Source organism: Eimeria acervulina, genomic scaffold, assembly GCF_000499425.1.
Source record: "Eimeria acervulina Houghton genomic scaffold, Eah_scaff368, whole genome shotgun sequence".
Lineage (NCBI taxonomy): Eukaryota > Apicomplexa > Conoidasida > Eucoccidiorida > Eimeriidae > Eimeria > Eimeria acervulina.
This window is the reverse complement of record NW_013547354.1, coordinates 16,619-30,877: the sequence shown is the minus strand read 5'-3', so window position 1 is coordinate 30,877 and position 14,259 is coordinate 16,619. Positions and strand designations below refer to the sequence as shown.

At 51.9% G+C, this 14,259-nt stretch overlaps 2 protein-coding genes across 2 annotated transcripts; one reads left to right on the top strand and one right to left on the bottom strand.

The window, feature by feature from the left end:
- Window positions 1-1,099: 1,099 nt before the first annotated feature.
- EAH_00035230 (hypothetical protein, conserved) lies at window positions 1,100-2,691 on the top strand (the record flags this gene model as incomplete). Its single annotated transcript, XM_013392124.1, has 3 exons — window positions 1,100-1,362; window positions 1,769-1,944; window positions 2,543-2,691. The coding sequence occupies 3 exons, from the start codon at window positions 1,100-1,102 to the stop codon at window positions 2,689-2,691; spliced, it is 588 nt and encodes a 195-aa protein (XP_013247578.1).
- Window positions 2,692-4,567: 1,876 nt separating this feature from the next.
- On the bottom strand, window positions 4,568-13,696 carry EAH_00035220 (hypothetical protein, conserved; the record flags this gene model as incomplete). Its single annotated transcript, XM_013392123.1, has 11 exons — window positions 4,568-4,756; window positions 6,110-6,381; window positions 6,754-8,381; window positions 8,499-9,025; window positions 9,851-10,018; window positions 10,222-10,552; window positions 10,726-10,792; window positions 11,184-11,574; window positions 12,154-12,881; window positions 13,081-13,185; window positions 13,609-13,696. The coding sequence occupies 11 exons, from the start codon at window positions 13,694-13,696 to the stop codon at window positions 4,568-4,570; spliced, it is 4,494 nt and encodes a 1,497-aa protein (XP_013247577.1).
- Window positions 13,697-14,259: the final 563 nt, after the last annotated feature.

Sequence of the window (14,259 nt, the reverse complement as noted above, 5' to 3'; positions counted from 1 at the left end):
GAAACACAACGCAGGAACACTCGTCATGCACAAGCTCTAGGGTCTAGGGTTTAGGGTTTAGGGTTTAGGGTTTAGGGTTTATACCACAGGGTCTTTGCCTTTCTGCCTCTTCATTTTCTCTCTCTCCTCCGGTGTTACGTTCTTATAAATCTTCATCAATTGCTGCTGTATCACTTCGCTGCTCTTACTCACTCCTAGGGGCCCCCCTAGGGGGCCCCCAGCAATTGGAGGAGCTTGCGCCTCTTCTCCTTTAATAGGGGGGGCCCCCTGGGGGCCCCTTTGGGGGCCTCTTTGGTACCCTCTTAGGCGATCCTGAAGGGCCCCCCATATTGAAGAGAGACCTGCGAAAGCCCGCTGCTGCTGCAGCTGAAAGGTAGCAGCAGAAGAGAGTCGGGGGCCCCACAGCAGGGGGCCCCTCTGGGTACCGTATAAGTGGGGGGCCCCCAAGGGCCCCCTGAGGGGCCCCTGCCTTCTACACGGTGAAGAAGATGAAGAAGAAGGAAGAAAAGAGCGATGACGTATTAATGCAGAGGGAAGACAAGAGGAAACAGGCATTTGTATTGATTGCAACAGGCCCCTGTTCGGGAAACGAAGAGGCCATAGAAGATATTAGGGTTTAGGGTTTAGGGTTTAGGGTTTACGAGTAAAACTGCAGTTTTTCACCTCACGGCAGCACTCAGGGACGTGCAGTGCACAGCAGAAAAAGGAAAAGATGCAGACGCTCAACTGCAAGGTTTCACATTAGTGGTTTAGGGTTTAGGGTTTAGGGTGTAGGGTATAGGGTCTAGGGGGTCATGGGGGCCCCCTACAGGTTGGGGGCCCCCCTGGGGGCCCCTGAGGCTCTGTTGTAAGAAGCGGCTTTTGCTTTATGTGTATATTAATGTGTAAATATAAAAGAAATTAAATATAAAGTAGAAATATTGGTTTTATTGTGTAATTTTTGTTCTGGGTTTGTTGGTTTGTGCATACAGCGTTGGGGTGTATAGGCAGCTACATGAACACGTAGGGGTGTGTTTGTGTATCTCATACAATATATTGAATTTCTTTGTGTTTTTTGTGTAATTTTTCTTGATTTTTTTTCTGTAGTTGTATATTTAGAATGTCTACAACACATCCCGATGATATCGAGACCGAATGGGACTCTTTACAGCGCAAATTCGGCAATTTACCTCCGAAGCCAGTGCGTGAAACCGAAGAAGAAAAGACAAAACAACTCGTAGATGCTCTCGAATCCGTTGATCCTCTTGCTTCTAAATCTCTTTCTCAATTAGATGAGTTAGAAGATGATATTGAAGAAGATGTTCTTCAAAAATACAGAGAAAAACGCATTCAAGAACTCAAACGCCAACAGAAGAGAAACCGGTAGAAATTTTCTTTAAAATCCATCAACAGACGCAACACAAGCAAATATATATTAATACATACGCATGCACACTCTCTGCTGCAGTAGAAATGCAATATACAGGGGCCGCTCGTGTTGCTGGCTGCTGCTGCACTGGCAGCAGCAGCAGCAGCAGCAGCAGCAGCACAGACTCCAGCAGTAGTAGAAACTCCAGCAGCAACACATACTGCAGCAGCAGCAGCCACTGAAGCAGCAGCAGCAGCGTTTACTCAGTCAGGACCAGCAGCAGCAGCAGCAGCAAGAAAGAGCAGAAGCAGTAGAAGGCATTCTTATTACTGGGGTTTGTGTTATTATTTTAAATATGTTTGTATTGCTTCTACGGGGTGTACGCACATTTATATTTATTTTTCTGTTTATTGTTTGCAGGTTCGGGGAGATAATCCAAATAAGTAAAGATGATTTTGTTAAAGAAGTAACAGAAGCCTCAGCAGAAGACCCCGATGCAGACGAAGACGAAGCAGCAGCAGACAAGCAGCAGCAGCAGCAGCAGCAGCAGCAAGGGGGGGGAGGTACATATGTGGTTGTTAATCTATACTCTGAGAGTGTGTCTGCATGCGTTTTGCTTAATGCTGCTTTTGCTGCCCTTGCAAAGAAGCATAAAGATATAAAGTTTGTGAAGGCGTTTGTTGCTGATGTACTGCCGAAGTTTAATGAAGTAAACCTACCTCTAGTTTTATTATATTTTAAAGGTCAATGCATGCAACAAATACGCGGAAAAGACCCCTGGGGAGATAATCATATCGACGAAAAACATGTAGAACGCAAACTCCGTAAACCCTAAACCCTAAACCCTAAACCCTAAACCCTAAGAAGAAACCCGGAAGAAAAACCTCTCTTTTAGAGCAGAAACGAACCCTAAACCATCAATATAAAACCCTAAAAACTTATGTCATAAAGCCAAACCCTAAACCCTAAACCCTAAACCTGAAGCAATATACCCTCCACCCTACTACCCAAACCCTAAACCCTCGACCCTACTACCCAAACCCTAAACCCTAAGCCAAGCCGTAAACCCTAAACCCTCGAGGTTAAACTGCATTGAGCTGACGTCATTTAGCTCCCATATTATCCAGTGTGTTTGAGTCTGCGCCTCTAAACCCTAAACCCTAAACCCTGCGTTGTGTGTGTTTGTTTCGGTAGAGCGGCTCGGGGTTTTTAAAGGTTTAAACAAAGTCAGCGCTTCTGATGAAGAGACAAGCGAAGAAGAGACAGATAGAAGGAGACAGCTGATTCGTGATAAAGGATATGCCTCAACAACCCTCGATAGAATCATCAGCCGCACCCGCTAAACCCTAAACCCTAAATTAAGAACCCTTTGTTCAGGTTCAAACCCCCTCTACCGCCTTTGAGGGCAGGTAGATTTATATAAACCCTTTTTCTTTGTCTTTCGCAGTGGTTTAGGGTTGTTTAGGTTTTATTTAGGGTTTATTTAGGGTTTATTTAGGGTTCATTTAGGGTTTAGGGTCTATTTAGGGTTTATTTAAGGTTTATTTAGGGTTTATTTAGGGTTTCTTAAGGGTTTACTTAGGGTTTGTTAAGGGTTTATTTAGGGTTTATTTAGGGTTTGTGTAGGGTTTAGGGTTTAGGGTTTAGGGTTTATATAGGGTTTATTTAGGGTTTAGGGTTTATTTTTTTTTATTTTTAACTGCAGTTTGTTTATTTTTTAGTGCAACTTGCGCCTCTGGTGCATAGAAGAGATGCGGCTGTCTCTTTTTTAAGTCTCCGAGAGGATACCGGAGATAAATTAAGTTACAAAAGACCTGCAGCTTTTGTTTCTCTTCAGCAGAGAGAGACTCTAATAGCTGCTGTCGATACACCCGATGAAACGCCAAACCCTCAGGGAACTGCTGCTGCCGATAAGCAGACCAATCCTCATCATCATCTGCTGCTGCTGTTGCTGCTGTTGTTGCTGCTGCTGGTGCTACTGCTGCTGCTGCTGCTGCTGGACTTTCTGCTGCTGCTGCTGCATTTTCTGCTGCTGCAGTTGCTGCAGCAGTGCTGCTTTGAACAGCCTCAGCAAAGAGATCTGCTGGCATTGCGTTGAGGGCTCTGAAAGCTGCAGCAGCTGCTGCGCATTCCCGCTGTATAAACGGCTGGTCCGCTCGCTGCACTCAGACACAGACATCAAATATATATGCAGCTAGCTAACTAGCTAGCTAGGTAGGTAGCTAGCTAGCTAGCTAGCTACCTACCTAGCTAGCTAGCTAGGTAGATAGGGAGATAGGTAGATAGATAGAGATTGAGAAATAGATAGGTGTATACAGGGCTGCGCCGCTCGCTGCACTCAGACACAGACATCAAGCTGTCTAGCTAGCTAGCTGTTTAGCTAGCTAGCTGGCTAGCTGTCCGTCCAGTGTAGCTAGCTAGCTAGCTAGCTAGCTAGCTGTCAAGCCTAGCTGGCTAGCTGGTTAGCTGCCTGTCTAGTTTAGCCTGCTAGCTAGCTAGCTGGCTAGCTAGCTAGCTAGCCAGTTAGATTGGGGTGTATGTATGTAACCTGTTTGTTGAGGTGAAAGACTTCGATTTGCGCTTGCATGTCTTGTCTGTCTTGAAGACCATCAGAGGGGTTCGCAGGAGAGAAAATAAGCTCAAGCAAAGATCTTATCTTGCTGCTGCTTTTTAAGAACTCTACTGTCTCTACCACAAGAGACTCAGGGAGGTGCGGACGGTAGCGCCTCAAATGCTGCGGTACCTCAGACTCCCTGAAGCACATTAAGGGCTTAGGGTTTAGGGTTTAGGGTTTAGGGTTTTCAAAGCACGGATGCGAGAATTAGGGATGCGCAAAACATCATGATGACAGCGCAGCTTACGGGTTCAAAATTCATCATCAGGGTTTAGGGTTTAGGGTTTAGGGTTTAGGGTTTGTGGAAGTACACACGATAGCCTAGGGTTTAGTGTTTAGGGTTTAGGATTTAGTGTTTAGGGTTTAGGGTTTAGGTTTTCAGCAGGGGTTTCGGCGGTTGCGAAGTGGGCACTCAATTCAGGGACTAGGGTTTAGGGTTTAGGGTTTAGGGTTTAGGGTTTGCCTTACGGGTTTGGTTTTTTAATCTGAGGAGTAGATTTCTTCTTCGGGGGTGGGGGGCCCCTGCAGGGGGGCCCCCTATATACCCCTTGACGAGTTAATGTATAGAAGACTGAAGACATAATACATAACTTTGTTTGTCTTCTTCATAGGCTCTCTAGCATTATCTGCTGCTGCTGCTGCTGTTGCTGCTGCTGCTGTTGCTGCTGCTGCTGTTGCTGCTGTTGTTGTTGCGGCTGCTGCTGCTGTTGTTGGTGTTGCTGGTGTTGCTGGTGTTGCTGTTGCTGTTGTTGCTGCTGCTGCTGCTGCTGCTGTTGCTGCTGCTGCTGTTGCTGCTGGAAGCGGAGAGCGAAGAGGCAGCAACAAACAAGTAAAAAGGATAAATTAAATAATTTATTAAAATAAAATGAAGGGGTGCGAATTAATAAGAGCAATAAACAACGAAGGGCCCCCCTATCACCGTAATACAGGAAGGGGGGCCCCCCGGGGGGCCCCCGGGATACTCGATCTAGGGTTTAGGGTTTAGGGTTTAGGGTTTAGGGCTTGCATTGGAGCGTTAAGGGATTTAAAGCTAGTCATTTCATCTAAAGTTTCGTTGTGTGTCTTTAAACCCTAAACCCTAAACCCTAAACCCTAACCATAAATGAACCACCAGCACGGCTAGGGGACCGTAAACCCTAAACCCTAAACCCTAAACCTTAAACCCTCAATAGAGTGTCTTATCCTTTAGAGGTTTCCTTCAGATCCTCTTAGTATTTACTAAACCCTAAACCTCAACAATAAGAGCTAAACAACCCTAAACCCTAAACCCTAAACCCTAGACACTAAACCCTAAACCCTAAACCACCGACAAACGGAGCTAAACGTAAACCCTAAACCCCAACAAAGATTAGCAGAGGTGCGTGGGGTTTAAGCTGAGAAGGCAGCTTCAGCGTAGATAAAGAAGGTATAGAGAGAAAGCATAAACACCAAACCCTAAACCCTAAACCCTAAACCCTCGCGGGGCAGTGGTTTCTGGGGGTTTGGTTATTCCCATTGGTTGAGGAGAACTGCATCAAAGCCTGCTGCTGCTGCAGCTGTTGCTGCTGCTGCAGCAGCAGCAGCAGCACCTGCTGCTGCAGCAGAAGCAGCAGCAGCAGCAGCAGCAGACACAGGAGAGAAGGAAGCAGAGAAAGACTCATAAAACAAATATTTATAAATATTAGAAGGGGTGAGAACAGCAGGCGAAGGCCGCCGCCTGCATATCTGGAGCACAAATGCACAAACCCTAAACCCTAAACCCTAAACCCTAAACCCTCTGCTGGCAGCAGGGCGCAACCAACCCTAAGAGCAGCAGAAGACACTAGGTAGCAGCAGCAGCAGCATCAACAGCAACAGAAACAGCAGCAGCAGCAGCAACAGTAACAGCAACAGCAGCAGCAACGCAAACGGCAGCAGCAGCAACAATACAAACAACAGCAACAACAACAACAGCAACTACTGCAATAGGACCAGCAGCAGCAACAACTGCAGCAGCAGCTACTGCAGCAGCAGCACCAAAAGGAAGCAAGAAACGAGAAGAGCAGCAACGTAGAAGTAGCAGCAACAGCAGCAGCAGCACCCGCAGCAGCAACACCAGCAGTAGCAGTAGCAACACCGCAGCAACAGCAGCAGCAAAAACAGCAGCAGCAGCAGCAGCATGGTTTTACTAGTAGGTATTGTTCGCCGCAGAGTGCGTAGATAGCTCCAAGGCTCCAGGCGTTCTGTACTTGCTGCTGCTGCTGCTGCTGTTGTTGCTGCTGCTGCTGCTGCGTTGCTGTTTGTGCAGCAGATTGAGCGTCATTTGGGTATGTCTCTCTGTCTCCTTTTTGCTGCTTCCTGCTGTCTCCTTCGTTGTGGGGTTTCAACGCCAATACAAATTTATTCAATGTCCTCCACTCTGTCTCAAATGCTGCTAGCACTTCCGCTCGCTGTCGCGGCCCTGCAGCAGCAGCAGCAGCAACAGCAGCAACAGCAGCAACAACAGCAGTAGCAGAGCAGCAGGAGCAACAACAACAGCAGTAGCAGGGGAGTAGCAGCAGAAGCAGAAGTAAGCAATAAAAGCAACAGCAACAGCAATAAGAGCAACAGCAGCAGCAGCAACAACAGCAGCAGCAGCAACAGCAGCAGCAGCAGCAACAGCAGCAGCAGCAGCAGCAGCAGCAGCAGATGGGTAGAGGGCAGATTGCGGCGTTGAGGAGACCATTGAAGGGAGCAGCAAACGGCGAAGGGAGACAAAACAGAGACAGCAGCAGCAGAAACGAGAAGGGTTTAGGGTTTAGGGTTTAGCAGCAAGACCCACCTAAACGTACACCCCACTGCAGCGCATGCAGCACTGCAGCTTTATTGCTGCAAGGAGGGGGGGCCCCGGGGCCCCTGGGGGCCCCTAAGCCGTCCCCCCATCGAAATGTCTGTGAAATGCTTGGAGCCTCCATGACTATTCTTCTGCTGCTGCTGCTGCTGTTGCTGCTGCTGCTGCTGCGGTTGCTGCTGCTGCTGCTAAAGAGAGGCATTGTTTTGAGCTTCTCTTGGGGGGTGTCTTCTAAGCAACTGGATGTGGGGCCCCACAGCAAAGTGCTGCTGCTGCTGCTGCTACTGCAGGAAGAAGATGCCCTATGGAGACCCGCAGCACTTTCAAGGGGATTGGCTGCTGCTGCTGCTGCTGCTGCTGCTGCTGCTGTTGGTGCTGCTGCTGTTGCTGCTGCTGTTGTTGTTGTTGGTGGTGCTGCAGTTGCTGCTGCTGCAGCACATGAAGTTTCCGCTACAGAAGCACCTGCCGACGCCTCCCTCTCCTGCTGCTGCTTCTGCTGCTGCTGCTGCTGCTGCTGCTGCTGCTGCTGCTGCTGCAGTGTTGACTGCTCTGCATCTCTGGTGTCTGCATCTCCTGCTGTTGGGGGCCCCTCAGCATAGAAGCAGCGGTGAAGAGACAGAGGAGGAAAACGAGGGAGGCCCCCATGCTGTGTCGGCTCTTTGAGTCGTTCAGGGGGCCCCATTCCTGCAAAGGGGTTATTTGCTGCTGCTGCTGCTGCTGCTGCTGCTGCTGCTGTTGCTGCTGCTGTTGCTGCCGTTGCTGTTGCTGCTGTTGCTGCGAGAGAACCCCCTGCTGGGGGGCCCCCTAAGATAAACCCTGAAGGGGGGGCCCCCGACCCTAACGCGAACTTAGAGGGGGGTCCCCAGGGTTGAGGGGGCCCCCTAATAGGGGGGGCCCCCCTATTGGATGTGGGGTTAGATGCAGATACACCTCGGGGTGTATATGTAGCTGGCAGCAGGGTAGGGGGGGGCCCTCTCCAGGTAATGGAGCCTTCTTTGGGGGCCCCAGGAGGGTTGTGGGGCCCCTGCTGCCTCTGCAGCATGCAGCTGCTGCTGCTGCTACTACTGCTGCTGCTGCTGCTACGGGAGAAGAGGGAAGACTCTGCTTGAAGTGTCTCCACAGACACCTCAGTTGGTGTCTCCTTTAGAGGCAAATCTAACAGAGAGGGTCCCCTTTCACTGACGGCCCCAGGTAGTTCCCCTGTGGGGCCCCTAGAGGGGCCCCCAGGGGGGCCCCCATGGGGGGCCCCCAAAGGGGTCTCCGAGGGGGTTGTGGGGGCCCCCCTTCTTTTGTAGACCCGTAAGCTCGCTCCTTTGCTGCTGCTTTTAGGCCTCCCACTTCTGCTGCTGCTTCTGCTGCTGCTGCTGCTGCTGCTGCTCCTGCGGCGGCGAGAAGAGGCACTGTACAGACCTGGGGGCCCCTCAGGGGCCCCCTCTGTTGGTGAAGAAGATTGCGGGGGGGCCCCCTCTCTAAAGCTTCTGTACGATGGCGTTGATAGCTGAGATTGGGGCCCCCTGGGGGCCCCTGAAGTAGAGTCAGGAGGCAAGGAGACACTAGGGGGGCGGCTGGGAGATGCTGCTGCTGCTGCTGCTCCTGCTGCGGCTGCTCCGTGCCGGCGGCGGTTGCTCTTGCTGCAGCAACAGCAGCAGCAGCAACATCCAGTCGTGCTGCTTGCAGCAACAGCAGCATTTGCTGCTGCTGCTTTGCTGCGGGGGCCTTTCGGTGAACTCCCCACACAAGAGAGACACCGTGCAGCTGTTTGCTGCTGGCCCCCTAAAAAGGCCTCTTGGAGCTGCTGCTGTTGCTGCTGTTGCTGCTGCTGCTGCTGTGTCTGCTGCTGCTGCTGTCTTATTGGTTGCTGTTGCTGCAGAAGGAATGCTGAGAGCTGCTGTTGCTGGATATGCGGGTTTTGCTGCTGCTGCTGTGGGAGACGGTGCTGCCTCAGCTGCTGCTGCTGCTGCTGCTGCAAGAAGGGGAGCGATCGATCCCAACACGATGATGAGTGCTCCAAATTCTGTGGGGTATTATAGAGCCCCCTGATGCTGCTGCTGCTGCTGTTGATGCTGCTGCTGCTGCTGCTGCTGAATTGGTGTCTGGCGTCTCCTGCGGAGGCTGAACGAATGCAGCTCTTCTTCAGTCGTTTGGGGGCCCCCCTGAGTACGGGGGCCCCCCTGGGTACGTGGGCCCCCATGGGTACGGGGGCCCCCAGGGGAGGACCCCAGCGGCGCCCCCTGCGAGCAGCAGCAGGCGCTGCTGCTCTGCCTGGAGGCCCTTCCTGTGCAGCAGCAGCAGCAGCAGCAGCAGCAGACAATTCTGGTGGGGGGCCCCCCAACCCCCACTCGCTCCTGCTGAGGAGACAGGGAGACGATCCCCAGCAGCTGTCTGCAGCAAAGCCTGAGAAAGTGTTTGTAAAAGACAAACAGCAGAGACCATTTCATGACGGTTTAGGGTTTAGGGTTTAGGGTTTGGGCCTTCGTATAGATGAGGGCGATGCAGCGTCTTAAACCTAAACCCTAAACCCTAAACCCTAGCGCTATGCAGCTGCTGTGCACTTGCCTGCTGCTTCAGATGGGGGCCCCCATGGGGCCCCCCAGGGCCCCCAGGGGCCCCTGCTGCGGGATCGTCTACTCCAGCTGCCTTCGTGAGGCCCCTCAGTGGGGCCCCTGCTGCTGAGGGGCCTCCAACCCCCCCTAGGCCCTGAAGACAGAAACAAAGCAAATGCTGCTGCTGCTGCTGCTGCTGCTACTGCTGCTGCTGCTACTACTGCTGCTGCTACTACTGCTGCTGCTACTACTGCTGCTGCTGCTGCTCTTGAAACTGCTGTTGCTGCTGCTCTTGAAGCTCCTGTCTCGCAGGTGCAGTCACGGTCTTTGGGCCCGGGGCTTCAGGCCTAGGGTTTAGGTTTTGAGAACTAGGTTTTCACAGTCTGCATCTAGGGTTTAGGGTTTAGGGTTTAGGGTTTAGGGTTTCAGCAGTAGGGTTTACATCTTGGAGATCGCATGCTCTGATGAGTTGATCTTCTAGCAGGTGGGGGTGAGAGTCGTGGGTGCCCCCATGGGGGCCCCCCCAAGGGCCCTCCCAGGGGCCCCCTCAGGGGCACCCCCAGGGGGCCCCCCAGGGGCCCCCCGGGGGGCCCCCCTAAAGGCCCCTGTACGGGCCCCCTAAGGGCCCCTCTATACTTGGCTAGGAGACAGTAGAGGGTTTCAGCTGCCCCACCCATTAACTCGAGGTCTTCTGATAGGGACTGGGAGCAAACAGCTTCTTCTCTCTGCAGCAGGAAACAATAAACCCTAAACCCTAAACCCTAAACCCTAAAGTGTAGACGAGTAAACGGAGGGGCAGCAATACAGCTGCAGGCGTCCTCCGCCTCCTTCGCATGGTTTGCTTGTAGGACGAGCGCCAGCGAAATAGACTTAGGGTTTAGGGTTTAGGGTTTAGCGTTTAGCGTTTAGGGATTAGGGTTTAGGATACCTCGGCGAGGCAGCCCTCTGTCTCCGCTTCATACAACTGTCTCCTTCTTTGCAAGGAGTCTCCAAGGGCCCCTGTGCTGCAGTGGGTCCCCCTTGAGGGTTTAGGGTTTGTTGAGGGTTTAGGGTTTGTTGAGGGTTTAGGGGTCTTGGAGGGTTTAGGGCTTCTTGAGGGTTTAGGCCCGGAGGGAGGGCCCTCCGTTGAGGTGGGAGACATTCTGCTGCTGCTGTTGCTGCTGGTGCTGCTGGTGCTGCTGGTGCTGCTGCTGGTGCTGCTGGTGCTGCTGCTGTTCCGTTCGGCAGCAGGAGAAAGCCTCTTGTTGTCATGTGGAGGACTGAAAGGCACAAACCCTATACCCTAAACCCTAAACCCTAAACCCTCGTCTTGAACCCTAAGCCCTCGATACTCAAATATCGAGTCCAACAAACCAAAGCAAACCCCAAACGTAATGCAAAGCCTACGCAGCTCTTCTAGGGTTTAGGGTTTAGGGTTTAGGGTTTAGGTTACCCTTGCAGCCCGCGAAGAGAAGAGACAAGCCCGTCAGTTATGCCCCGTACAATTGCAGCGTAGTCAGCTGCCGCACAAACCCTAAACCCTAAACCCTAAACCCTAAACACTGACGTTAAACCCTTTCTGTGTCTGCGCTTTGCAGGCATCCAGGTTGAGAGGAGAGGGTGCTAGTTTGGGGCTCATTGGTTGATGCATCGGTCTTTTGTCTAGGGCTTAGGGTTTAGGGTTTAGGGTTTAGGGTTTAGGGTTTAGGCACACCGAAGATCTCGGCTTCATGAAGAGCCCCGCCCAGGAAACTTTGTTTCTCTGCAAGGAAGGAGAAAACATGAAGGTTTAGGGTTTAGAGCTAGGGTTTAGGGTTTGCGCTTAGGGTTTCGATTTAGGGTTTGGAACTAAGGATGTGTTTGCTGTTTAGGGTTTAGGGTTTAGGGTTTAGGGTTTAGGGTTTAGGGTACCGGTTTTGGTGTTTCTGAACTTGGCGCAGCGGATGGCGGGATCGACACTGGAGGAGACGATCCCAGGGCTAGGAGAAAGAGGCACGCATTGATATGTGCTGCTGCTGCTGCTGCTGCTGCTGCTGCTGCTGATGCCGCAGCAGCTGCGGCTGAGTCGCTTGGCGCTGCTGCCTCTGCTGTTGTATTCCATAGGAGCAACGCTGCTGCTGCTAGTGCTGCTGCTGCTGCTGCTGCTATTGTTGTTGCTGCTGCTGTTTCGCCTAGGATAGAGCGCCTTGCTGCTGCGGCTGATTGCGTTATTGTTGCTGCTGCTGCTGCTGCCTCTATCCAGCTGAGTGGAGGCTGAGGAGACACCTGCTGCTGTGTTGCTCTCTGTCTCTGCTGCAGATAGCTGCGCATACACCCCAACACGAGCGAAATGCCAGCATAGTCAGCGTTCTCTTTATCTCGCTTTGTCTCTCTTTGTCTGTCTCTCTCTCTCTGTCTCTGTCTCTCTCTCTCTCTCTCTCTGTCTCTCTCTGTCTCTCTTTGTGTCTCTTTCTCTCTCTCTCTCTGTCTCTCTGTCTCCCTCTTTATCTCTATCTCTGTTTCTTTCTCTACCGTTATCTCTTTATCTCTGTCTCTGTCTCTGTCTCTGTCTCTGTCTCTCTCTTTGTCTTTGTTTCTCTGTCTCTGTCTCTCTGTCTCTGTCTCTGTCTCTCTGTCTCTGTCTCTGTCTCTGTCTGCGTCTGTCTCTACAACTGCCTCTTCTTCTCTCTGTCTCTTCCTCTTTGTCTCATCCTTTTTATCTTTTTATCTTCGTCTGTCTCTTTATCTTTGTCTGTCTCTTTATCTTTATCTGTTTCTTTATCTTTGCCTCTTTATTTATTCTCGTCTTTTAATCTATTTATTTATTTATTTATTTCTGTCTCTTTATATCTGTCTCTGTCTCCTTGAAGTACAGTAAAGGTGCCTATACACCTAAACTCACTCCCTGCTCCGCAATGCTGTTGCAGCTAAAGGAGGGGCCCCAGGGGGCCCCCACATCGCCGCTGCTGCATGCATTGGTAATGCCTGAAGGATTCAGGGGTTCTGCTGCTGCTGCTGCACTGCTGCTGCTGCTGCTGCTGCTGCTGGGATCGACGGGATCGTGCTGCTGCATTATAAGTGCGCATTCTGCTGGAGGGGGCCCCAGGGGGGCCCCCTCAGTTGTGCTGCTGCCATTGAGATGCAGCAGCAGGGGCCCCTCTTGCTGCTGGGGGCCCCACCTTGCTGCTGTCTCTCCCCAGGTTCCCTGTCTCTGCGAAGCAGCAGAAGCAGCAGCAACAGCACCTGCTGCTGCTGCTGCTGCAGGGGCCCCAGAAGGTTGGCTAGCTCGCTGGCTAGCTAGACAGCTAGCTGCAGAATAAGGTGAAGAGGGGGCCCTCGCTCTCTCTGGGGTTAGAGACCCTAGGTCTTCTCTTTCTGTGGGGGGGTCCTCTTGATCTGAATGCTCAGCAGCAAACGTTGGCAAGCCATCTTCTTGCTGCTGCTGCTGCTGCTGCTGCTGCTGCTGCTGCTGCTGCTGCTGTTCCTGCTGATGCTGGTAGTCTGCATAGCTGCCTTGAGAAAGGATCGAGCGGAGGGAAGAGAGGCTCCTTCTATAAGGCACAGACAGATCCAACCCTCTGCTGCTGCTGCTGCTGCTGCAGCTGCTGCTGCTGCTGCCTCGCTTGATCCCTGCAGCCACAGCAGCACCGCAAAAGCAGCAGCAGCAGCAGCAGGAGTTGCTGTATTCTTTCTTGGCACCGTTGCTACAGCAGCAGCAGCAGCAGCAGCAGCAGCAGCAGCAGCAAGGCCAGCAAATGAGGCAGCAAGGGGAGCAGAGACAGCAGCAACAGGAGACAGGGCCTGTAGAGGAGCCCCTTAAATACCTCACCTGTTAATAAGCTGTGCAGAGAGAGTGTCTCCTTAGAAGGAGACAGTTTATCTTCTTCTAAGGTTTCGCTGCTCTTAGAAACAAAGCCCCAAATGCTGCGGCTGGCTGGGCGCCCGCAGACAGCACAAGAGGGTATAGAAGGGTTTGGGGGCCCCTCTAGGGGGCCCCCTTCATTTTCTATGGGGGGCCCCATGGGGGCCCCTAATGAAGCTGAAGCCTCGTGTGGGGCCCCCCAGGCTGCTAGCGAAGCAGCAGCAGCAGCTGCTGCATCTACAGCGGAGGAGGAGGAGGAGGGGGGGCCCTCAGTTAATAGAGGGGGCCCCTGTGCATTCAAAGGTTCCCTTATGAAAGCAGCAGCAGGAGCATCAGATGGTGCCTGGAGGAGACGATCCCCAGAGGGAGACGGCTGGGATCGAGTTTGCACGGAGGAGATGTGGGGTGTGGGGACTGCAGCAGGAAGGAGGGTGGAACAGCTAGGCTGCTGCTGCCCTGCAGCAGCAACTGAGTCGTTGAGTGCAGTGTACGTACACCCCAAATCAGATGGGGCCTGATCATTCAAACAAACTGAGGACGAAGGAGAACGAAGTAAAGGCAAAGAAGACAAAGAAGAATCCATGAGCAGACACCGCAAATAAAACCCTAAAGATAAAAGAGAGGCGAGAAAAACTCAGATATATTCGGGTGTACGTACATACATACTCCTGTTCAATATATATACATACACCGCGTAAATATGTGTGTATAATATATATATATATATATATATATAGACGTAGACCTAATGAATGAGTGTACATACACCTCAGGCCGTTCAGGAGCCTCCGCCGATTCCCTCTACTTGTCTAAATGAAAGAAGCAGCAAATAGCAATCAAGAACGAGGGCCCCTAAATATAAGACCGGCGAGACCCGGCTACTGAAAGACTGCTGATGCTGCTGCTGCTGCTGCTGCTGCTGTTGCTGTAGCTCCTGCTATCTAAACCGGGGCTACGATGAGGCCCGTGGCTTGCTGCTGCTGCTGCTGCTGCAGCAGCAGGAAGGAGAGCATGCAGCGGTTTGATCGAACGGTAGAGGGAAAATAAAACAAAGATTTAACTGAAGAAAAGAACATTCAAGATAAATCAAAAACCTAGAGCTGCAGATACACCCCGGCCCCACCCACCACGATGAGGCGCCGCGCA